The sequence below is a fragment of the Hirundo rustica genome, chromosome 6, assembly GCF_015227805.2.
Source record: "Hirundo rustica isolate bHirRus1 chromosome 6, bHirRus1.pri.v3, whole genome shotgun sequence".
In the NCBI taxonomy this organism is placed as follows: domain Eukaryota; kingdom Metazoa; phylum Chordata; class Aves; order Passeriformes; family Hirundinidae; genus Hirundo; species Hirundo rustica.
Genome location: NC_053455.1, coordinates 55,273,306 through 55,298,992, shown reverse-complemented (window position 1 = coordinate 55,298,992; position 25,687 = coordinate 55,273,306). Strand labels below are relative to the sequence as shown.

The 25,687-nt window shown below is 36.1% G+C and overlaps 1 protein-coding gene across 1 annotated transcript in view; it reads right to left on the bottom strand.

The window, feature by feature from the left end:
- The window catches only part of ELP4 (elongator acetyltransferase complex subunit 4), a 135,448-nt gene that overhangs the window by 75,950 nt on the left and 33,811 nt on the right, over window positions 1-25,687 (bottom strand). Inside the window, exons 6-8 of the mRNA XM_040068473.2 lie at window positions 20,470-20,554; window positions 15,410-15,598; window positions 1,292-1,400 (exon numbers count right to left, since the gene is read on the bottom strand). Of these exons, the coding sequence (XP_039924407.1) occupies window positions 1,292-1,400; window positions 15,410-15,598; window positions 20,470-20,554 (383 nt within the window). The remainder of the gene's footprint in view (window positions 1-1,291; window positions 1,401-15,409; window positions 15,599-20,469; window positions 20,555-25,687) is intronic.

Below are 25,687 nucleotides of genomic sequence, written 5' to 3'. Positions count from 1 at the left end.
TTTCAGACTGTCAAATTAAGGTAGTGCAAATCTCAAAAGATATGCATATTGACACAGAATTTTTTATTAAATAGCACCAGAAATGACTTAACATACATTTTTATAGGAAACCAGGAAATAACTGCTAAAACACACATTGTCTTAAAGGATCTCTTCAGTACAGAGAAAAGCAGTATTAAATTGACAGAACTATGTTAGCATAAACAAAGGCCATATCACGATTATACAGTTGGAAAAATAATTAGGCAAATTATTCCAGCTTTTGTTCATGGTTTCTTTTTCATTCACCTTTTTTTCAGATAATGAAATGTGCACTACTTTCACAGTCAGGAAGATTTTTCTCTGATTTATTAATTACAGCTTGCATACACACAGTGGTGTCTCAACACCATCTTTGCTTTTTTTCTACATACTCCATACATTCTGCTAGGGAAAACACTGCCACTGTCATATGTTTACAGCAGGTTTCAGATAAGCAGTTTACTTTCAGCTCAAGGTTTCCATGGAACTACAGTAGTATCACAATAATAAGAGCTGTAATTTATGCACAGTCTGAGCACTGCTCTGGATTAGCTGGAACTGTTATTCACTGCTTTGACTGTGCATAATTCCTAATATAATTTTTGAAATTTAAATAGTTCTGCTGCAACAGCTAACAAAAATCCTCGGGAATCAAAATGCAAGATTAAGCACCATTTCACATTTTGAAGACGAAACACTTGAGAGGCAACATGACTTCCTACCAAAATCAGCTTCATATTTTACATGCCACATATACCCACATTCATTTCCTTAACGTGCAAGTGCTGCAACCAACAGTTAAAAAACCAGAACGTTATTATTTAGGCAAAGTTTACCGAGCACATAATTTGGCAGTTTATTCACCTTACTATAATATATGTTTTCCCATGTTCTCAATTTAAAACTTGGCAGATCAAGAAGTATTGATTTCATGACAAGTTCAGCTCAGTGGTCAGATGATTGCCAAGCCTCCCCTGCATGTGAATTCCCCAAAGCCTGCCTGTTGAGATGTACATCTGATTGAGCCGTGCCTCAGTAATGCGGCTTGACAACATGCAAGGAGTTGCCATGTTTCCTTTGCAGCCTTGATGCACTTTGCTGAAAATTTCCCTAACTCGAGACTGGTTAGAAAAGGGGAAACATTTAAGAGGTATATTCCAAAACAAAATCTAACACTGCTTCGTAGCAGACACCCAATTGGAGAGTGAGCTGCTAAGTGCCCTAGAAACACTCAGGGTAGACTTTTTGCATTGCTAAAGATGGAACTTACCGTGGTAATCCTTGTACAATGGATTGGTTTCTCTCTCAGAGCCAATAAATGATTCAAGGCCAACTACCATATCTGACAAGTTTGTTACGCGTTCCATAATTGCTTTATTCTGTAAGACATGGAAACAAAATACACATCCTATGTGATGAAAAAGGTAATTAATGTTCATAGAGTAAGCCTTGGTCATCTCAATGACAAACTGTGGTGGAAAAATAGGTCATCAATACTCAGAAATTATGTTAGAAGGCTTTTTTCTTTAAAAAAAATATCTAGCAACTTGAAATATCTGTCTAAGGAAAACAGACATTTGACAAGGAAAAACCATAAAAGAGCTAACTTAGCACTAATTTTCCCTAAATCTTTATAACAAGCACTTGCTCACATCAGCGATATTTACAAGCCAAGTTTATCTCTCATTGATTTCTGCTAGGAGTCTGATGCCCAGTTTTTGTTTGGGTTCTGAAAACCTTGGTTTTTAATACACTTAGGCATATCATCCCTAATATTTTGAGGAAGTAGAACCTACACGACTATTCATTCTGGCTATCAGTTGAAAACGCAAGTAATTTCTTAGCATTTTTCCCTCTAAAAGTTTCTCTCTGCACAACATGTGACTCTAAAGCTTCAGGCAGCATTACCATTTCTCAATATATTTTTGATTTTTAAGTGCTGCCTCATGTCTTCTGCTACAATGTACTGTCATATGCCTTAAACAAGCTGTTTTCCACATGGTTTTCTTTACTTAATTTTATATAGCAGAAAGAGACATTCAAAGGTCACAACAGAGATCTTCAGAGGTAAGTCAGAAAAAATGTTCTTAAATGCTTCAATTATGTCAACATTTAATGAGAAAAAAAAATAAGAAATATATCTGTGGTAAAAAGCAAAATATTTTGTTAAGATAAGAACTAGTTATCTTAAAGGTACTTGGACAGCTGGTATAATACTCTTGTTCTTGGGGGTTGTAGATGCTACATTCATCAAAACCTTCAGAGGTATCAAGACTATTCCCCTCAAAATACCCATTACAATTGTAAGGAATTAGCTCTGCAGCTCCAGGTCATAGCTTTGTATTTTTTATTAATTTAAAAATATTTTGTACATTTTGCACTTTTTTCCCTAAACTATAAGACTGATGCTTATCTTGAAAGGCCAATTTAAATACCGGTAAACTACTTCATAATAACAATTTATTAATTAGGAGCAGAGAGACTAAAACATCGCCAGACATGTTAAAATAGTCCATGCATTGTACTGACATTCAGGTTTATTAAAATGGTCATCAACATCCCAACTGCTTTCATGAACCCACATTTCAATAGCCATTATTTTTTAGCCACAGAGGAGCTCACAAAGCAGACAGAAAAGGTGAACATTTCCTGCTCCTGACAACGAATAAACTGAATTCTGTTTTCTGACCTCTACATGAAGTTGTGGCCTGTCTGGAACAGCCCAATCTGCTCAGGACACCAGGCCTAAACCCACAGATCCCATGGTACCTTTACACCCCCTCCCTTCCCCATCTTCTGGGCCAGATGGCATCAAATCCTGGGCAGGGGTCTCTTTTCAAAGCTGCTACTTGTGCACAGGCCAAGAGCATCCATCCCCGTGGAATCAGGGAACTGCCATTTTACCCACAAAGTCTAATGATGGATAATGATAAAGTGGTGTCATCCTACCGAATTTCCTTTCTGAGGAATAACGTAAGTGATGTCAGGTAAAAGAACAGTGCCTACACACCAATCCCTACACCTTGCTATTGTATCTGCCCCTGAAACAGTAAAGCTGACTTGCAAATCATTTCCTCTTCTAGGAAGAGAGAGACAACATACTATATTTTAATGGAATCTTTTGGTCACATTATTCTACAGGGGCAATCACATCAAGATGGTATAAATCTAAATCTAAGCTAGTCAGTGACCACAAACCAGAAATTACCACCTTTTGTCAGTTCTTCAGGAGGCTGCTGGATGCTATTTGTGTAAGTAAGAAATACAAAACTTTTATATAAATAAATAAACACTGATGATTCCTGGAAATAAAGCTAAACTCCTGATACTGAAGAAATATCCAATCCTTTGGAAAAAAACCACATTTGCTGTCCATTGATGCTTTTGCATGCCAGTTTCGATAACAATAGGTTACAAAATCCGTGGAAAGAAAGGTGCTCAACCATCAGCTACATATCTTCATCACTGACAGTCCTGCAAATCATAAGAATAGCATCCTCCTATTTGGCTTTAATTCTGGAAAGATTCAAGTGAGGGACAGCACCTCAATACTTGCCTGATGATACATAAGTTAATATGTTGGTTTCAGCTCTTCCTCTGAAAGGATTTGCTTTCTTAAATAGTACTCTCTTTGCCCATAATTTTGCTTTTGTTTTTAAAGTGTGTCAAAATATTCCCCTGGCTTAATGCAGTGTATCTCGGGAAATATTTTGCACAGTGAATCGCCACACCAAACAGACATTTGCTTATGTGGCATTGTTGCCATAGATCTGTATCTATCATGTATTTTCTAGTTTGCAGTGTTCAGCACATTAATGTCCAATCAAAGCTGACGTCAGCACACAGATAGTTGTGATGTATGGCACACTGACATAAACACACAAATCATGTTGCCCCATCTGGGCTTGAAAATTTAACAGAGCTCCAGATCCTCCTCCAGCCCCATACAAATATACCTCCTGCTTCTGGCATAAACTTGGCAGCTCTGGAGGTGAGCCAGGACATGGTTAGGAGGGAAGCCAGGAATGGTGAGATTCAGGGAAAGAGTTTGTTGGCAGCTAGAAGAGGTATTGTTTTAAATTATACTAAAAATGAAAAAAAACACCCAACAAACCCAAACCCCAATCTAGTCTTGGTAAGTTTTCAGTCTTGCTAGATGTACTGCAGTTTTTCTAAATTAGTTAGTTCAGCCAAAATATAATTATTCTAACAACATGGTACCAATCCTGTTGTGCAGGCTGGGCTGGGCATCCATTCTATATCTTACTTTGTGCGCCTGTTTCAGAAAGACATTTTCTTTTAAGTGCAAACTTGCAATATTTGGGTTCAACCAAAGTGTACTTTCAAAACATGTCAAGAAAATCCATGTAGCAAGCTGGCTGTGGAAATGGGAACTGTACATGTGTTTAAGCAGCTTTGGGGAAGGGTAATTATGGAAAAAGATTGCTTTGTCTTACTAATTCATTTTCAGAAGGTACATACCTTTGAGTAATTATTTGTGCATGTTTAAAAATATTTATTTACAACAAAAGCGGTTGAAAATGTTTTGTCCTTGAGTATAAAGCATGGTACTCTACCAACACAAACTCATGCATAGCCTGTATGATCAGACTTGCACATTGAAATAATTATTGTGTGCTTCTACTGGATTGAGTTCTTAATGTACCACAATTTTACCATTACTACTATTAATCAAATCAATCTTGGTTCATCTGGATTTCATGTTAGGAAAAAAATCTGTCTTTCCTACTCTGCTCTAATTTCTAGTTCTCCTCTGGTTTTCTGTCAAAATTTTTCTAACACCCAAAATCCATCCTCTCATTTTGTCTGATTCTAAAAAGTTAAAAACCCCACAAAATTTATGTAATGAAAATATTTAAATTCTCAGTCCTTGCACTGCATAAGTAGAGTCAGGGAATGGAATTTTTTCTTAGAACAGCCTCAACTTTTCTACATAGTACATATAAAAAATCTCAAAAAATTAAAAGGAAAATAAGATGTTCATGTTAAAGATCTACAATAAGATACAATTACCACCTATATAAATACTTGAATTACACAGGCTTTTTGCATAGATTTGCATTTTCATTCCAATCAGTGCATTAACATAATTTTAATATGGAATTACATACAACAGTGAAAGAAGGTATTTTAAGACAACATCTCTTTTTAAAGAGACATTAAGTGTATATTTTGGTAGAGGGCTACTGTATCTTTACGTTCTGGTAATATAATCCCATCACTGGTTTTATTTTAAAATATTTAATTAAATTAATACATTGAATCCTACTTCAATTCATAATCTAAACCACTACTAACAAATATTGCTTATATTGGGACAAAATCCGTCTTAAATATTTTGTGCATCAGCAAAGTATTCAAAGAGGAATTCAGATACTCTTCCCAAGTCCAGGTAAAATTGTAATTGGAGGCAACAATCTCTGTTGTTACCAACAGGTGAATCCAAAAATCCTGACACTTCATTTGAACAAAGGTGTCAATAATAAACACCAACCAAATTCATGCCAAATAATATGAATTTTATGAACTTAAAGCAAATTTTGGTACGTGAATTTTCAAGAAAAGCTCAAAAATCGGTTGAATTTTTTAAAAAAATTCTGTTACATTCTCTCATAAAGCTGAAGTCCGTTTAGCACCATAATGGAGACAGCCACACTGGACTAAAATGAAACAGTGGTTGGATAGTCAATAAATGAAATAATCCTTGATATTTTTGAGAGATTATCACACAGTGATGTGGTAATGACTTCACAATATGCAAATATTGTCATTACTACTTAATCTCCAAAGGATTTTACATTGGAAATATAAATTATTAAGAAACATGGCTTAAATATTTATGACCATTTGTTAATAATTACTGCTCAAAAAACTGCAGAATTATCCATATATCTTCTTTTGGTAGAAGAAGTTAGGTAATGGGCCCTTGTATTAGTTTTGTAGGGAGACCCAGTTTGTGCACCTCTTGATTATTCACAAATCCCCAAAATAAATGACTAACAACTGCTCTGCCAAAAAGCGTTATTCGATAATTAATAAAGACTGTAAACTATCAAATTTTACATGTCTTCTAACTCCAGACTGATTAGCACTGTTTACAGTGTTTGCACACAACAAATCTACTAACCGAATGTTGCATTTTGGCTCTAAAATGAACGCAGGCTCAGGCCACTGCAATATAAGACGACCACTAACAAATTTTGGTGTGCAGAAATCTGAACCAATCTCACAACAGAACTGAACACAAAGTGTGATGTCTTTGCTGGAAGACAGATACTCAAGAAATAAACTTAGAGGATTTGTTACAAGTTACAAAGCCTTCAGTGATGAGAAATCCACACTTGGGAACTCTGGCTGATTAGGCATCTTCTTTTACCTCTGAAGAACGTTACTGACTATAACAGAACTTAGGTATAATATCCTTCTGTATGGCTGAAACCGGAGAAGCACTGATTTTGGTCGACTTGTTTATCGGCACAATAACATTAGCTAATTACACTGGCTAATTTGAAGCAGTAAATAATACCTTTGAAAAATTTTATACAAGTTGCAAGAAGCAAAGAAAGGACTGTAGTGAAGACAAGAGCAGGCAATTAGATGCAACACACTCATAAAAATGGGAAGAGAGTAACAAAGCATCTGTTGGTCAATATGCTACACAACATATTAATTCCAGATTTTGGTTGTTCTCTTAAAGGTTGCTTTTAATAACATTTGCTGTGGGAACTCTGCAGGGTTTTTGCAAATTATCATAAAATGGCAGTTGAAGGTGGATGACACTGTATACCATTAATTTTGATAAAATTTCAGGAAGAATAACAAGTCAGGAAATAAAAGCTAAATGTCACACACTAAAAAAAAAAAAAATCTTTGGATCTTCACTGAGGATAGGCTTGTATGTTACTTGAGCTATGAAAACATCTAAGGCCAGCAAACCTTGGCACTTTACAAAATGAGAAGTATGTCTGTTTTGCCATTGAAGGGCAGACCTAGAGGCCAACAGCGAAATGAGAGATCACTAAACAGAGATAAATTAAGCAAGTCAATAACAGTTGCTGCTGCAGCCTAAAAAAAAATTAACCAAGTCCAGTAGTTTAAATCAAATGTTCCATCTGTTGATCTCCAAGTGCTTCACAAAAGACAGGCAAGTGCTGCATTCCTCATTTACAAGTCAGTAACAAGCACAAAGGTGTCATGTGAGCTGTCCAAAGCCAAAAGCCAGTCAACAGTGAGCTGGGATCCCAACTCAGCCTTTCATTGTAGCTCTGTCTGCCCCCCTCTATTTGAGTCTTGGTTTAGGAGGCTGCATCCGTGGTTTTGGGATATCAGCAAAATTCTTGGTGTCATGAAGATGGTGTGGGAGTGGAAGCCCAGAAAGCTGGGTGCTGAAAATCCTGTTATTATCTGGCTAAAAGAGGTGACAGATGTACAGTGTGTTAAAGGGTGACACTTTTTGAGCTGAATGCTGTCCAGTGCTTTTCTCTTGTCTTTTCTGAGCATTCGGTGACTGAAAGCACAGGCTGCAGGTGACTGTGAATGGTTCTGGGGCATGGGGCTCTTGCACAAGTCCTACTGCACTGAGCAGATGAAATAAATGTGATTGAGCTCTTCTCCAGCGAAGGGTGAGTGGCTGGGAAGAAATCAGTAAAGATCTGGGCTAAGATGAGCCCAGCACCTCCCCTGAACATTATCTGGTTTTCACTAAGGAGACTGTCTCACTGTTATAAAAACATACAGTTAGAAATCTACAGGTTATTACTTGTCTTTAATCATCACAAAAATGAACTGATCATTTGAGCAGGTTCCTCTAGAAAACTGAACTCAGAAAATATGCCATGCTAGAAGATGATCATAGTGCAGTATGAAACAGAGATAAAAAAGCAGACTGAAGAGTGAGGGATATTACAAAAGAGCTACAACAAACCTGCCAAAATTACACATTTGAAACCAACTGGCTTAACTAAAATTCTATGACTCCACTGAGAATCATTCATTGTAAGAAAAAGGTTCAGGAGTTCCTTTTGTTGCCATTTTGCCTGAGAAGAATGTCATTACAGTTTGCTCACCAATTTAGAAAGGCTAACACTCACTGCAACTTTAATTCTTTAAACAGCGAAGCTCATTTTATTCCGGGTGACCAAAAAGAACCTGCACTATTATTTCAATTAACAGTACACAAATATCAAAAGGAACACCTAACTGATGTTGATAATCAAGTGGCAAGATTCTGAAATATAAAATCATTTAAAAAACTAATCCCTTATCCAGTATAAAATTATAGGCTGTCATCAGGAGCAGGCTGGCAAAGCTGGGTCCAGATGGGAAACTGGCTGGGCAATAAGAAGAGGTTGGGTGGAAATGATGGGTAGGCTGGAAACGATGGGAACCTAAGGAAAGACATGACTGCTCCCTCTGCTGGCAAGGTCCTCCCCTGCTTTAATTTTTAACTAATGAGTAGGCATTTCTTTAATTATTTAGGATCTAGCCAATAAATAATGCAGAACGCTCCTTCCTCAGTCTGTTGCTGTGTGTTCGCACATTTTTGAACTTATGGTGCCCTATTTCACTAGAATAATTTGCCATAGAATTAAGGCTCAGATGGATGTCTAATGGAGAGCTACTGGCTTTATATTTCAATTCTTCATACAATGAAAAGCAAGATTAAGCTATTTAACCTTCAAAATACTGTATTTTACAATGTATACTTATTCCATATTTAATTTACACATTTCATAATATTACGACAAAATGCTTGTCATATCTTACTCTAACAAGGACCCCTTTATGTAGCAGTAAGATACTATAAAATTAAACATTCTGCAATACAAACACGCTAAATTACACATCATACCAAAAATGTATCCTTCCTCCACGAGTAAAATTCATGACCAATGAATTCAGTGACAATGTTTGTATTAAAATGTAATTAAAAGATGAAGATAAGCCATTTATTACTTGATTTGTGATATAAATTAATAGCTGCAGGAAGAACATTTAGAAAAAATCTGTTCTAAGATTTTGGCCTACAACCAGAAGCTCCCAGAACAGGAGGGATCAGCTTTTTTTGCCCACTGTTCTCATCTGAATCCTGGCTGAAAAGCTACTCCAGCTCCCAGCTTTCCAGAAGGCTCCATCCCAGGAATCCTCGCCTGCCATTTGGTTTGCTGATTTTAATCTCACAGGACTTTCTTACAGTGGCTCCACTATGCTGAACTGGCACTTGCTCCTAGAAGTGAGTTATTATTAAACTTGTAGGTCAATTGTGGCACTAACAACTCTTTGGAAGCTTTCAGCCACGGTGTACAATTTGCTGGTCTAATTAAATATTAATTCTAAGTGTTACATTCTGTGGCTAAGAGCTTTTATTTTCCATCATCAGTCTGGAAGAGAAAGAGGTTACAAGGCTAATTTAATTTTTTTTTTTTCCCCCTAGCATTAAAGCTTAACTATACAGGCACAAAAACATCATTAATGATGCAGTATTCCTTTTTATTATGATTATATTCTAATTAATAGAGAATGTCTAAACAAAAAGAGGTAGAATTGGATTCTGAAATTTCAGGATTTTTAAACAACACCAAAAGTTCCCATCCAAATGTTTCTAAGCACACAATGCGGAGAAGTTCAATATTCAGTTCTGAGAAAATAACTTAAGATGGAAAATGCACATGAAAGGATTTAAATGTAAAATAGTTTTACACAAAATGATTGTTCTTTGTTCTGATTCTGAAACAGAACAGATAAACCCTATATTTAACGCTATATTCACAGGGCTTTTTTTTTTTTTCCCCTCAAGAACATGAACTTCTACTTAAGAAAAAAAAAAAAAAATCCCAAAATAACTGCTTCAGAAAAAAATATGCTACCTTCCATTTTCTAAAAGAATTACTTGCTTAAAGCAATAACTACTTTGCCCTGTATTATTTAAAGTCACTCTTCTAATCTTTACTTATCAGTGTCCAAATGGGCTCAATACATGAGCCTCTTCCCTTCTGCTTCCCTAACAGTTGTGTCCATGTCTGGACACTGGGCATTATATTAACTACTTAGTCCAGTAGCCAAAAGATTCCATATGCTTGAACAGATGACTATCTCCATACTGTGATGGGCTATTTAACTGTTTAGGTCTAATGCTGTAGTTCAAAGATTCAGTTCTAAATCCCACCTGATTTTCACAGTATTTTCAGTTTAAATACATACAATGTAAAATAAAATTGCCACGTTGCGTGTACTCATGCACTTCTCCGGTTTAACATATGCATTTTGGGAAAGAGATTTTTTTTTTTTATTAAAGAGAGATGGTGAGGATGTATGTAGTGTCCTTCTAAAAAGTAAAATTTATTAAAATGACAAGGCTGTTTTAGGCATGCCACTTTAACATGCAGTGTGACCGTTCATCATAATACCTTTCATTTGCTTAACAGACAACTAATATGCGTGGACAAAAACATGATTCAGATGTATATTGTATTTGTTTTTCACATGGGTAGTTGTTACCAAATCAGAAGTGGTAGTGCTAGAACACAGCCTGTTGGCAACCAAAATCTGAATCTATAAAACCACAAAATACTTTTATTTCTTCTGCAGCTTGATTAGCAAATACATTGCAATAAGAGAAATGAAAAAAACACAACAACCCCAAATAAAATTTTGACTAGGATACTTCCCTGAGCTTCCTACTCAGTCAGAATTTTACAGATGCTTTTATGAATGTCCAAAAATCAAAATACTCATATCCTAAAACTATATGGACAACCCAAAACACCCGTCATAAATTTATGACTCTTGATTATTACTCTTGAATATTACAAATAAAAATTATTTATTTGTAATATTGTTGAAATCTATACCTCACATACAACAAAAAGCAACATGCAACGTTGAAGAGCAAGTAAGAAAAATCCAATACAGAAAAATATTATGATCATTTCATCTTCATGGCTTCTGTTTTGCAGAGAAATTTGAAAACTTCCTTAATCACGATACAGAAACCACGTAACGTTGAATCTCAATACAAATCTTTGTGCAGCTACCTCATCCAATACTTTTGGAGGTTATTCAGCACTTTACACCAGTGAATTTTCAGAAGTTAGAGCTCTGAGGCAGGCAATCACTCTTAGTTCTTGTCATAGGAATAAAGATTTCAAACTGGAAGAAATTCACCAGCTATCAGCCACTAGTTCATATCTTATAATCTTACATTAGCAATGAATTCTAAAGCACTCCACTGCTTGACTTTGAGTTTAGCTGCTAAATCACTGAGCGTGAACACAAAAAGCTTTGGATGTGAAAAGGTTTGTTTCTGAATTTTTCTACACTGAAAGGTACAGTAACTTATGCACTTTGGTGAATTTAAAACAGCAAAACATTAATATTGTAGGAAATTAATTTTTTAATATACTGGATGAAATACCTTGCTAAACAGAACTTCAGACTCCGAGGACAGGTTCTGTAAGAAGACTTATTCATACTGACTTTTCATTAGTCAATTAATTTCCCTTGGTACTTGCTGACTAATATGGTTGTTAGTCCTTACCAGTAATACCAGCTTTGAGTTCAAAATAAAGGATGGCTTTAACAAGTGCTACACTTTCCCCATTGAATATAATAATCTACTCAAAAAATCTACTACAACTTAAAAACTTTATTCAGCATTTTGAGGGAAAGATGTTCTTGGATTTACCAATGATTTCTCATCATTAAAGAAAAAAATAGAATGGGAAAATATTTTAAATTCTAATTTAGGATTTTTCTATTATAGACCAGTGACATTAAAGTCCTTTCAGTCACACAATTGCACAATAATTGTTTTTCTAAATTTAGATATTTTAATGTACTGATTATCAAAATGGAGAAAAATAATCCTTACTTTTATAATATTCCTTAAACTTGGAAATTGTAACAACAAATGAAATGCCTCTTCAACCTGCCCTTCCTGATCAATGCTAGATTTTAAAAATGGAAGTAATTTTCCCTTTTCAAATGTACCATATGATTTTTTAGACACAATGCATTTTCAAGAGGCAGTAGGAAGACTTGAAAAATAACCTTCCATCAACTATTTTAATCACACTTGTAAGTAGCTCAATATTTATTACCTGACAGACAGTGTAAGGTAAGAGCATGTTCAATCGGTAGAAAATATCAATCAAGTAAAACTTGTCACACATCACCTGAATAAAATTCATAACTGGGTAAGTTTTTTGTGTCATTTTCTTGAAACCCTCTTCCAGAATAACGCATTCTTATTTTTGTGGTTGAAAAAAGAGAATTTTCTTTTTTCTTCATGCGCTGTTTGCCCTGGAAGTTTCATCAGCAAAATCCCCAAAATCTGTGTGCTTTAATGGACTACAATTTCTTTCAATTATTCTGGAAAAACTCCACACACAGGCTTTTTATTGCGAACTTGTGTCTTTTACCAAACTATAACCTTACACAACATCATGAACTGTCCCATCAGACTGGATTAATGAGCATTAGCTTTGGATAAATGCAATTCCGAGTTATTAAATCTAAGACAATGAATTGCTGGAATAACAAAAGAGCCACAGTGGTGCATATGTATCACAGAGGGGAAAAACATCAAGAACAAAATCACTTTTTAATGCTCTGTAATCACTGAAGAGTCAAACCAGACATGAGAATGTAGGGAAAGTGAACAAACAATAATAGCATTACTATATTACGTTACTGTAATAAGGTAAAGTGTTTAGAAACAGATTAAGGAGGCAGCATGAGAAAAATTACAAACCAGAATACAGAAAATATGAAATAGGGAGGATCATTTTAATGTCTCATCAGCCAAAAAAAAAAAGGAAAAAAAAAAAAAGGATAATATATGAAAAGTAAGGGCAAATTTAAGCTTTCTGAAAAAGAAAGGAACCAGATAGATTTAATTTGTGAACTCCCTGTCACAGTACAAACATGCAAAGTATATTTCAAAATACAGAAAAGAAAACAATTTCAAATATATATATATACGTATGTACTTATGTATACATATATACATATATATATGTATATACTTAATATAAAAACCAGAACTAGTCTGGGTTGAAAAGTCACTGTCCAATTGCCCCTGCCAAACATCAGCACTGCCAATTGTTTTATTTCTTCTTTACTGGAGTAACTAGTACTGGAAACTGACAGAGAAAAGATAAGTTATGTCACGACGAAAAATCTACCTTTTCATGACAAAGCTATTTTTTTGTAGATATCATCCAGAAAAAACTTTGATTAAATGTGACTTTGAACTTACACGGAAATTACACATGTGAAGAATTTACTTGGAGACCACTGAATTAATTTAGTTAGGGGCTGAACTACAAACTGGGAAGTACAGGAACAGTAGTTCAGGGAAAAAAAATGGGGAATTTACTACATTTTCAGAAAAACAGTGTGACTTCTCTATTCTCTCCCCCTTCAGTGCGCTGACTTGAAGACTTAACAGATAAAGCATACGCCAAAACCGACCGATCAAATTAAACACATGGGAAAAAATCCCCAATCCCTCTCTCCCACTCTGCTGGAAAGAAGAGAGATTTCCTTTACTTTTTGACTGCAGCAAGAGCCCTCAGCAACAGAATGGCGAGGAGCTGTGCAGTGAGAATGCGAGCAGCTGCTGTTATTATAAGGCAGGTCCGTCTGCGGCGCGAGCCGGCGCGAGCACATGTTCGCCTGCGCTCTCATCTCGCCAGCCTCACCAATTAAGCAGTGCCAGGGAGGCTGGACACATGCTCCCAGGGGCTCTTTAACAGGCTTCTCGGAGAGGGCAACAACTACACAGCGGGGCTCTGGGAACTCAGTAATGTGGGCTAGGAGGAACCCTCAGCAGCTTTGCTCCGCCTAATGACAGCTCTCTTCACAGTGCGGTGCTTAAAGGAGGATACGCCAAGTTTCACAATTTAAAAAAAAAAAAAAGCAATTAATGCCCTTGTTTGTTTAAGACAGCTAAGCAAAGATTCTGTACGTAATGTTCCTTTTTTTAAAAAAAATTCAGAATATCCTAGCACTTACTGTTAAAATTAAAAACTCAGTTATTTAAAAAAATGAGGTGTAATTTCAATCCTAACTCCCTGGAATTCATAAACACAAACCACTAATCAACTTCTCAAGTAAGTTTGAAACAAACTTCAGTTTCTTTCTCACAGACACTTCTGTACTTCTCCAAAATACAAATATACTTTTTATTGGCATGATATATAAAGAAGACAGCAAAGGAAAGGGTTGTATGCCCCAATTGTGGACGGGCAATTCCAGGGTGTAAGAAGTAAGATGATAGTTTTACGTTCACAAATTCTATTTCTCGCATTAAATTTAACTGTCCCTCTTTCTGAAGGCAGATTGCCACCTAATATTTAAAAATAATAAGGAGATGGAGGTATGTACTGCAAGAGAAATATTCACACACTTTTGATTACAATGGTGAAACTAGAAAATTGACCTCCCTTAGTTTCTAAGGAGTAATTGCATTGATATCTAAATAACATTTGCAGGTATTCAAAGACCTTTAACAAAATGCAATACGTGTGAGTCATGTACCTACCTAAGCCAGGATTTAATCTATTGATAAACTCACCTCCTATGAAAGTATTTTGCATAAGGTGACGTTTCATCCAGTACTTTTTTACTATAATCAAATCAAGTATCTAAAATGGTAGGTTCTCTCTTCATTGTGAACAAAAATTTTGCTTTTTTAAGTTATCGTACCACTCACAGAACAAAAGACTATCTATATTTTTCCTTTGGCTAAAAAAGTTTATTTTCAGAAGACATATTTAAGTCTCCGTATACTGTCAGGAACAATGCTGCTAATTGCTTCTGATTTTGCAGTTGGGAAGATGACTGATGCCATAACTGGTTTGCTCCTAGTCCCAATACACAGAGGGATATTAGACTTATAGAGCAAACCTGTACCTTTCAATTCCTGGCTTTAAAATCAACATCAGATATCATCATAATGAGCATTTTAGATAAAGACAGTGGACTGAAATCCTTGTATTGATACTTCGAAAAGCATTTTGAAAGCACTGGGAAAGTGCATAGAGATGTTGTAAAAATAATTGGAAAAGAGATTACGGTAGGTATTTGCTTGGCTTTTCTACAGTTTCTGAAATTTTGACAGTTTTTCAAAAAAGGAATAAGACTCACATCTGGCATAACTGTTTTTAAATAATTTTATACTTAGGTCTTTGTAGATTTTGCAGCAAGACTCCCACAAAAGTATAAAGCATCAGATACAGTTATGTTTTAAGTTCACACTTTGAACAAAAAGACTTTTAAAAATCTCCAGAATTGCATTTGTTTTCTTACCATAAGCTTTAAACTTTTGCTAAACTCTGAAATCCAGCAAAAGGCGCATTCCTACCTGCATAAGGTGAGCAGGCACTGTGATGATGCAGGCTGATAACGACTTCCTGAGCAGGCCACGGAGAACATACAGAAATTTTGTCAGGCTATGAGGATCTTCAGGAGTATCACTGCAACAAACATCATCACCCCACAATACAGAACCCAGGCTCTGAATTCCTATCCGCAAAACATTCCTTTGTTTTTTCTGTTGGGGGAAAAAAAAAAATCGTTATTTTTTTAAATGCTAGGAGGAGTACAATTTCTAGAATGCATATCCATAATAATTGTGTATTTTATGTAATCAGTAATCTCAGTCGATCTTATAAAAATTGCAAATGGAATGGGATTTTTTTCACTGCTTAGATATCATGGATAGGCAAGTACAAATGTAATGGATACAGGGAAATACTGAGAACTATTCTTTTGTATTTTTTAACCAGCTAAGTATATTCTGACATAAAATCCAGTAATATTAGGACCTTTAACATCCTTTCTCTCCTCGATCACTGTCTTAAAAAACACGTAGAAGTGTATTTTCTCCCAGTTCTAAGACAGTCTGCTGGAAGTGCCTGGGAGTAATCAGACACAACTTCTCCCTCTATTTTCACCTTTCCACTGTGTCACTTTCATAACCTGACTATTCCAATTGTTTGCTTCAGTTCCTTTTCCTGCTCCTTCCGAGTGAGCAAGGTCAGTGTCTTAGCTCACCAACACACGGGCCTGTCACTGCCTTAGAAGTCTCCAAGAATCATTGAAGTTCCTTTCAACTCCTTCCCACTAATAAATGGAGTTGTAGTCGCAGCTGTGGAAGCACAGAGTCTGATGGGGACATCAGCAGACTGTCTCTTAAGGACCACACCTTGACATGAGAGTTTTTGGCCTGCTTTAGAGGCAGTGCCTAAGATAAAGCTCCTTTTCTGAATTGGCCAGATTATGAAGACAAAGCTGTAATTTATTTATGGAAGATAAAACATTATCTCTCATGATGATGTCTCTCATTTCTGCTTATTTGATGTGACCTTTCCTGGTGATCTCTGGAAAGGATTTTAGATATATATGCTATCAATAGCTGAGAGAGAGACAAAAAACTCCCTTCCTGCACAAGGTGATCAAAGAAACGTTTCTGGAGTTCAGGGTTTGTACTTGGAGATCAGCTTTATTTATACACACACACATATATATATAAATACTAGTTTTGATAAGTAAAAGCTTTCAGGTACTTTTCACTACAGAAAAGTGTAGATAAACTGTAGATACTAATTTCCAACAGCTGGAAAAAACAGCAACTATCAAACTCAAAACATTGCACAGCAGCTCTGGAAATCCAGAGGAAAGGTTTGGACAAGACAAGAGGCTCCTCTTCCAAATGCTTCCTTATCCATAAGGGGTAGACAGAGCCTGGGTTGTGAAACACAGTTAGTCCCACACAGCCCTGCATTTATTCACTTGTGTGTCTTACACAGGGAGCTGATCTGCCAATTCACCGCCAGTCTCTGGGGAAGCAGTCCATGTTTCAGCTCTGGCAGATTATTTAGGCTCAGGCTCTGCAGGCTTTAGTTACAAAAAGTGAACTTTTTGCACTACTGTATGAAGATCAAGACAACAGTACAGGATAATACAACGCAATCTGACTTCTCTGTATGGTATCCCCCCGGATCAGATGCTCAGTTTTTAAAAAAATAGCAAAAGGAGAAGTTTTAAAATAGCAAAAGGAGAAGTTTTAGTTTAATATTCTTTAATTACTTCTGATCAGGGCAGATTCAGGCAATTCTTGACGTGCACTTAAGCAACAGGAAAAAAACCTAGGCATTTAAGAAAACTGCTTTATCCAGATATCATGGATATTAACCAGGCAGAGAAAGCGTTATGGTATTTCAAAATTTCAGTGCAAACATACATAAAACTTACAGACACTTTTTAAATGAGAAAAGTATTTTTTCTTATGAGGAATAGCCATAAGAACAACATACAGAGGAAAAAACCTGTTCTCTTACAGAAGAAAGTATGACAGATGCTTATTCCACAACATGAAAGCATAAGAGAAGTAAAAGATAAAGGAATTCAAACACCAGATAATATCAGATGTATTTATTTGGCCAGTAATAGAACTTCTACCAGCATAATTCTGTTAGGCCGACACAGCCCTGGCAGCTTATTCCAAAACATTAATCTAAAAGTGTAAGTCTAATATTCTCCCACAATCAGTCTGCTGTAAAGAGCAGGATAACATTTTTTTAGATATACCACTAGATCTTTTATATAGTCACATTAGTCTGGAAGTTTGGATTTGTTTCCCAATTTTTTAAAAATATTTTTTTCATGTAATTTTTGTAACAGTGTTTGATTTGGCAGCAGAAATTCTGATTATGAAGAATTCAGAAAACCCAACTCCAAGCCAACAAAAAACCCCAAAAACAAACAAACAAACAAAAACCCCAAACAACCCAACAATTACCTGAAAGCCTCCGAAGTATATAAAAGAAATGTTAAGGAAATAGTTGCCTATTAAAGCTGATGTCAAACATGAAACCCCCAAGGTACTCTGAAACAAAGAGATACTATTCTATATAACTTAATATCATGATCAATTTATGAAGGATTCCCACTTAATGATCGTCAGCAAAGAATTACTGGGAGGTTTTAGAAAGGATGTAAACCCAACGCTTGTATTTGGGGCTTATCAGTAATTCAAACTCTGATTTTCCAATTAGACCTTGGCAAAGGTGTTCCAGCCAGTGAGAACAAATAAGTTATTGCTTTGGTCAACTTTGACCAAACTTTTCTGTATCCTCATAATTTAAACAGGAATTATTGTCCTAAGGTCCACAAAGCCAAGCAGGACAGTAAAAAAAAAAAATTAACCTATGATGGCCACCTGCAGATGGTTCTATAAAACTAATGTTAACTAACTGTACTAGGCCCTAGAGGTGCCTGACCATTTTATCAAAGACCTACTAAACCTCTAATGGTAGTTTTTATTATCTTCCTAATTGTGTCAAACCATCTCTCATCTGAGGTGAGTCACATTCTGCTCAGTTTTCTTCCCACCCCTCTTCAAATCGAGGAGTAAATCTAAATATCACTGGCATACTGATGTGAAAGTAGCCAAAAATATCTGAAAGTTTTACCAGTCAGGTAGAGGATTATTTGGGGGTGGGGGGCATACACACACAAACTTCTAAGAAGCTTTTATGATTATATATGGCAATGACACACAGGTCCAGAATACAGCCTGCTCCTTACTCTACAATCTTCACACCTTCCCACTTGAACAGCACTTCTGAGGGCTCAGTAAATAGAAGAGGACATGAAATAGCAGAGAATTGCTCAGAGATTTGGCAGACGAAAGATCCAAGGTGTGTTCTGGGCCACTGCTACATTCAAGTCTGGACATATTTTTAAGAACTGTGTATTATACAAGGCTTCTAAGTGTACAAAATTTAAGAGTACAAAGATGATGCAAGGGGAAAAGTGGAATATTAAAAGAAAGTAATAGAAACCACTCCAGGAAATCATATGCCTTACCTCCCTTGAAACAGAAAGAACTACATAGTGCTAATGGCTTTCTAGATCAATAAACTGGCCTGAAAAAGGACTTTTCTAACTTTTAAAGCTTCAGCTTAGAAACTTATATGTATTATTTGGCAAACATATACTGTTACAGTCATCTCAGATAAAGTTCTGGTTTTGCTTTATTGACACTAGCGAGACATTTTGAAATGACTGACAAAAAGTAGAGAAAATGATGATCGGTGATGTTTAATTTTTCCTGACTTGTAAGCAAAAAACCACCCAAATGCTGCCTCTGAAAACCCTTCATTTTCTTTTATATGTATGCATACATATATATATATATAAAGAAAAACAAGCAAATGAGGCTGATGTCTTGGGCAGGAGGCTGTTGGCTGGCTGGAGGCTGGCAGGGTGTTTATGTCACCCAGGGCTCTGAGGCAGGAGGAGCATCCCCGTGCGGCACAGGAGGATGACACACATCCCTGTTGCCATGGTTACCGTGGGGCGAGGGGCCTGGCAGGGACCAATGGCCTTCTCCAGACTGGCACTGCCACCGAAGGGAAGGCAAAACCCTCCCAGACATCTCGGCAGAGACAGCGCTGAGCGCAACCACCGACATTTACACACAAGTGCTCGGTGCAGGAAATGTTTCTAAACCACACCAGCAGACGGGAAAACATCCTTTCCAGCGTCATCTCCCCTGCTAAAATGATTCCTAAGATATTGGACTGGTACACGGTCTTGTGTTAAATCATTTCAGGCTCTCCAGTGTCTATGATAACTGACTTTTGGTGCAGTAACGCTTCTATTGTACACCAATAATTACCTTTCAATAAAGCATCAATATATACAATCTATTACATTATTTCCATCAGCTCCAAAGGACTGCCATGTTACTGATTATGACAAAGAGTAACTGATAGGGCACTGCTCAAATTAGAAAAGGTCTTTCGGCCTATGTTGTTACAATAAAATGTTTTTGATTATCCACATTATGTTTTATGAAGAGTACAGAGATTTTTGGAAGGCTGATAAGCTGTTTCGATTTGTAAATTGAAATAGCGTTCTTATTTCTCTACTTTTTTTTCAATGCTCACCACATAAAGATACCACCATTTAATTAATTAAAAAATTCACACCACTTAAAGCAACAATAAAAAAATCTGAAAGTTTAAGGGTAAATGTTTAACCTCAAGAATCTTGAACAGATTGTGCTAAAACAATAATTTGAAAAACAAATATTGTAGGTGAAAATGTGTTTTGCTTCTTTACATTATATTTGACCATCCGTTTATTAGCTAATTAAACAGAAAAGGCATTTTACTAATGCTGTCTTACATTTCTTTCCCACATGGTCCTGCATACCTGTAACGGTAAAAACTCAAAAAAACCCCTTTAAAATATGAACAACGCTATTTATTTTGCTTGTTTACTTTAGCAACACTTAGAAACAATTTGTTCCTTAATAATTTGTTCAAGACCTTGTGGCTCCTTTGAAAAGCAGCACCTTTGAAAGAAAACTGTAGTTACAGGATTAAAGAGGAGTGTGAAGGCCTTCAGTACCTGGGGATCAGAGCCATCAAAGCCTTCCTGGGAAATGATCCTCTGAATGGACTGAAGCAGCCTTGCATAACCACTGTTCATACTCCTGTTGGTAGAAGAAATATTTTAGTTACACATTTTAATACTCCCTGATATGTCTCTAACAGCTGTATAAAAATAAACATGAGCAGATGCAGCTTTCAGTGCAAGTGTCACATGGAAAAGAGGTGTCAGAGAGGAAAAAAAAACTCCCAAACTCTTTGAATAAAGTTTACATTATAAGCAGTTGTGATTGCTTCATATCAACTAGTTCAGTGCTCAGACACTCAGTGAAAACTAAAATCTCTAGGGATTAAGATTACTTAATTATGTCAGGCTCACTTACAGCTAGAAGATTAATGATTTAATGTATCAATTTAAAGTTGACACCATTACATCCCAGTACTAATCTTCTGTAGCTGACGAAGATCTACCCAGTTTTTATTCCAAGTACACCTAATCAATGCCCTGATGAACAGGTGACTTTCTATGAAAGTTTTAATACTTTTTCACTGCTTTATTTGCATGACAGCAAAATTGTGAGGTAGCATTTATTCTACGTATTGTTTAGAAAATGTAACATTCAGATAAACAAACAAAAGCAAACTGATGGCTAAAAGTGGATTTGAGCAGACTTAAAATGAAAGTTCAGCAAATCACCTTGTCAGACTTGGAAGCTCTTTACTTCCAAAGAGCATTTCAGATGCTCACTGTTGAAAGAGACATTGTTTTCTTAAATCCCATGGACAACACTGGGTTGGGTGTCTGGACCTGATGCAGGTTCCTCGCTGCAGCTTCAACCCTTCTATCTTTCCTGGCTTCAACATTTTCCTTTAGTCTCACTAACTATCATCAAGGCCTGAGGATTCAAACCTCCTGCTGTACTTCTTGGGGAAATAAGACAGGTTATTTTGAAAACTTTGCCTCTAAAATGATTCTCATTTGCTACATAATTTATGTATGTCTGGTCTGGTAACAGCTCAGATTGGAAGGCACCTTGAGAGACCTGGCCCAAATATTAATGAAACTATTCCCATAACTTTACTAAGAGCCTAGACTGTTATTCAAATGCATTTTACTGATGAATAAACCCAAACAAACTTGCTTTCATCCCTTGGCACAGGAGAGAATTCAACTTTTCTGAGAAGCATGTCAAAATTGCATTGAACCATCTTTTGCGCCATTTCTTCAACTCAAAAATCTGTGTTTCCTTTAAGAAAACATTATCCACACAACCTCAACCCTCAAATATAAGTGAGTTATAAATATCTATAATCAAAAAAGTCATGTGGTCCTAATAAATTTGAGTTTGAAATAATCAATGTCAAAAAACATTAAGAGATGACCTTTCTCTAATACGAACACAAAGGAGAGTTTCCAAATTAAACTCCATTTTTGTTTCAAATTTAGTACCCTAGAAGGCTACTGATTAAACTGATGTACTTTAATAATTTAATACCCTTTATGAAATTCAGAGCTGAAAATTAACTGGCAATATATAATCTCAACATGCTATTTCATGGGCCAGTCTGTTTTGCTATACAAAAAAAGGAGCACTTCAAAAGGAAAAGTTCAACTTCTGAAGTCCGTCACTTTCCCAGTGTTTAGTTGCAAAAAGAATTGCTATTAAATGTTCTACCCACACTGCCTGGCAGCTGCCAGTTTACAGGATGAACTTTAGCCCCCCACAGTAGGCAAAATTCTCCCTCTGTGTGCATTATCACAAGAGAGAAGTTTTGGGTTTTTTTTTTGCCAGAGAATATACTGCAATCAAAATGTTTGCTGATTCATTACTAACTCGTTTTTAAAAGTTAGTGAATAAAAGAATAAAATAACCAAAGTAATAGCAGGATTAAAGGGTCCCCAAATTAAAATGAAATAAAATAGATCTTCAATTAATCTACCATAAAGAGATTTGCAACAAAGAATTTCAAAAAAGATAATGTAATGTGTGTAGATTTTTTTAAATGCCAAAACAGGTGCTCTTCTACCTCTTTCTAAAACATTCAAGGTTTCCTTGATTTTGACCTATCTTATGTAAATAAGAACATGAAAAATGCTGTAGAAACACTATTTATAAAAGCAGGTTACATTACCCTTCTGGCAATGTTTGCCACAATATTTAAGGAAGGAAATAAGATATTTTTTATTTTCCAATTTCTAGTCTTTTTTTTGATTTTGTTACTAAACACGATTTGAGTTTGATAATGAGTTTAAACAGTTCCTGCTTTACACTTTTTTTGTTTAGCATTCTAGTAATGGATAAAGCAGGAGCTGGCAAGAAGGTATCCTGGTTACAACAAAGGCTCTGACTTCTCTGCTGATAGTTTCCAAGCAGTTAACAAAGGTTAGGTTGTCAAGGGTATGACAAATAGCCTTGTTATGGAAAAGGAGACTCCATTAGGCAAGACAGTCAAAACTGTTTTGTAAATCTAGACTCTAGATAATTTTTTTTTTTTTTTCAAAAGCACCTTTTTTAAGGTAGAATTTGCAAGTATTACTGAAAAACTACAACTTAATTATTTGGGTTCCTTTGATTATCAAACCTTCTTGTTTGGTAATTGCCCTGAAGAATGAGACCGGAAGCAGAGACAGAAAATACATGTTGCCTGCAATGCACAGAGACACCAGAGAGGATATTCCTGCCTTCCTGCTAGGTACCAGCTCCAGCAGCGACCAGGACACCAGAATATCCTGGCAACAACTGCTGGAGAATATTTGCTGTCAGCCACACACCCCTGTAAACCTGGGTCAGCATTAACACCAGGACATAGCTGCCCTTCCCCAACATAAAAATCAGGTAGAACAGAGAAGATTTATGCCTTCTTTTGGAACCAAACATTCAGACCCATTTACTACTTCCCTTAGTAGGACTAGCTTCAAATCTGTCTTCAATTAATTTTTATTAAACTGACTGAAAACCCCAATTTTGTCTCTTTATGTTGTCAGTGGGAAAGAAAAGAGGGTGTGGAGGGAGGAGAGGTGTTCTGAAGGTTCTTTTCTTATTATCCTTTTAGTTCTGTTAATGAAAGGTTTTATACCCTTTAAGGTTTGGAGCCTGCTTTGCTCTCCTCCTAAATCTTATGTCGCAACAGAAAAATAACTCTAGTAGGTGCACTGGCATTTGGCCAGCACTAAACCCAGCACATAAATTGGTGCATTGGCCGAGAAATCTCAGCTTGGCAAACCAAAACCGCTACACGTGGGGAAATGAACTTCTATCCTTCTTGAGTGATTATCCAAAGGGAAGCCTGTAGTCCAATTCTGCCATCAGCTCCCAGAACTGCAGAAAGGAGAGCAAACATAGCTATTGAATGCTATACCTACACTGTCTGGCAGGTGCCAGTTTACAGGGGAACATTTTGCCCCTCCCTCCATCAAAAACCAGATACACACACACATGTGAAAACACAGGAAAGAAAAGGAGGACTGATCCAAACTTTAAGGTGAACAAGTGATGTTGATAACCTCCAAAACTAATTTTTAATTGCAAAGTAAAAGGTCAGTTTTAATCTAATTAGTCAAAAAATCACCTTTCTTTCCTAGCCCATAGAGAAACTAAATGCTTGTGTGGATAGCCAGAGAGGGACATGTGTGTAAATATACATGATTTCTGAAAAGGGTCAAGAGTTTCTGGCCCATATGAAGTCCCTACATCTCTGATCCTGCAAGGGAAACACTGTAATTATCTAAAAAAAGACACTAGCTACAATTACAGACAGTTCATACACTGAAGAACAGGTGAAATAAAATGGGTTTCTTAATGTGGTGCTGGAGACTTAGAATCATGAGAATGATCTGGTCCTTTTTATAAATACGTGGTTTTCATGTTACAAAACATTATCACAAAGGATCTTTATTATTAAAAGATGCAGCATTGTTTCTCCAAGGACTGTAAAATACATGTTCACTATACTCATGTTTCTGACAGGTGAGTATAAGCTGTTTAAGAAAATGCAATGCATTACTTTTCTTGTATATTTTCTAGTATAAATGCATAATCTGTTGTTACATCCTGTGGTGGTGAAATGAAAACAGACCAAAGAATTGTTCTTCTTGCTCCCCACCTCTTCCCAAAGGAAAGGAGGGTGGGGAAAGAGAGGTTCCAAATTTCAAGGAGGAAAAGTGAAACTTAAAGTCCTCTGAAACTAAAAAGTAAAGGGTAAAGTAAGGCTGGTCAACAAGGTGAATTCTAGATGCATCTGAACAAGTTATGGTTTAAGTACATTCTTTGAGGAGCATTAGTTACATACAAAGAAGCAGGCCTCTATCAAGAGAAGAGAAGAGGACACCACTTAGGGAACACCTTGCTCACATCAATATGTATGATAATTTAATCAAAAAGGTGCAATTAAAAAAACAAACCCAGAGCTTCTAAAATCTTTCTTTGGAAGGATGTGGTTGTCATTGCTCATGAGATTCACGTGGGATGTGTGCATTGGGTTAGGAACACTTCCCATGATGAGTACCTGAGAGAAGGAGCCTCTTCAATGGCTGTAGTTACAGGACTAGCACGATTTATTTCAGCCTGAGCTCAAACCATGCCATGCTCTGCAACATTATAAATATTTAGAATGGAACACACAAGATGAAATTTAACGTGGAAATATTTTGAGAAGATGGAAAAGTTCTTTTATTCAGCTAATTCCTAATTTTTGCAACTTTTGGTACTATAAAGAAGCATCGTGTCTCAACAACAATACCATTCATTTATGGAAAACTGTATACAAGACAAAATTATTGGTTTCCACCTCCTCCTGAAACTTGGTATTAGTGACAAAAGCAAAACATTCCTGGATTTAAAAAAACTCCACAACACACCACTGCTTTTGGTCTGCACTCCTACACTTTAAGAGAAAATGTCATTCAGAAATACCTTTATTGATATTTATCTTGCAAAGTATGCCCTTTAGAAAGCCATTACATCTTCTGCAAACATCTCATAATATAGAGCCTATTAATGTAAATTATTACAGTAATGAACTATCCCCCTTTTTAAAATGCTTCCTTATTTTTGAAGGATTTGTCAGCTTCCACTGTTAATTTTCTGTCAATCTTCTTTTGATAAATTAATTAAAAGAAAGAAAAAAATTGGAAAAAAAAAAAAGACTTTAGAGATTTTCTGAAGTTCAAGTAATTTTTCTGATTTTTAAAAAAATTCCTTTAAGGCTGCCAGTACTTTTTTGAGGTACCATCAGCA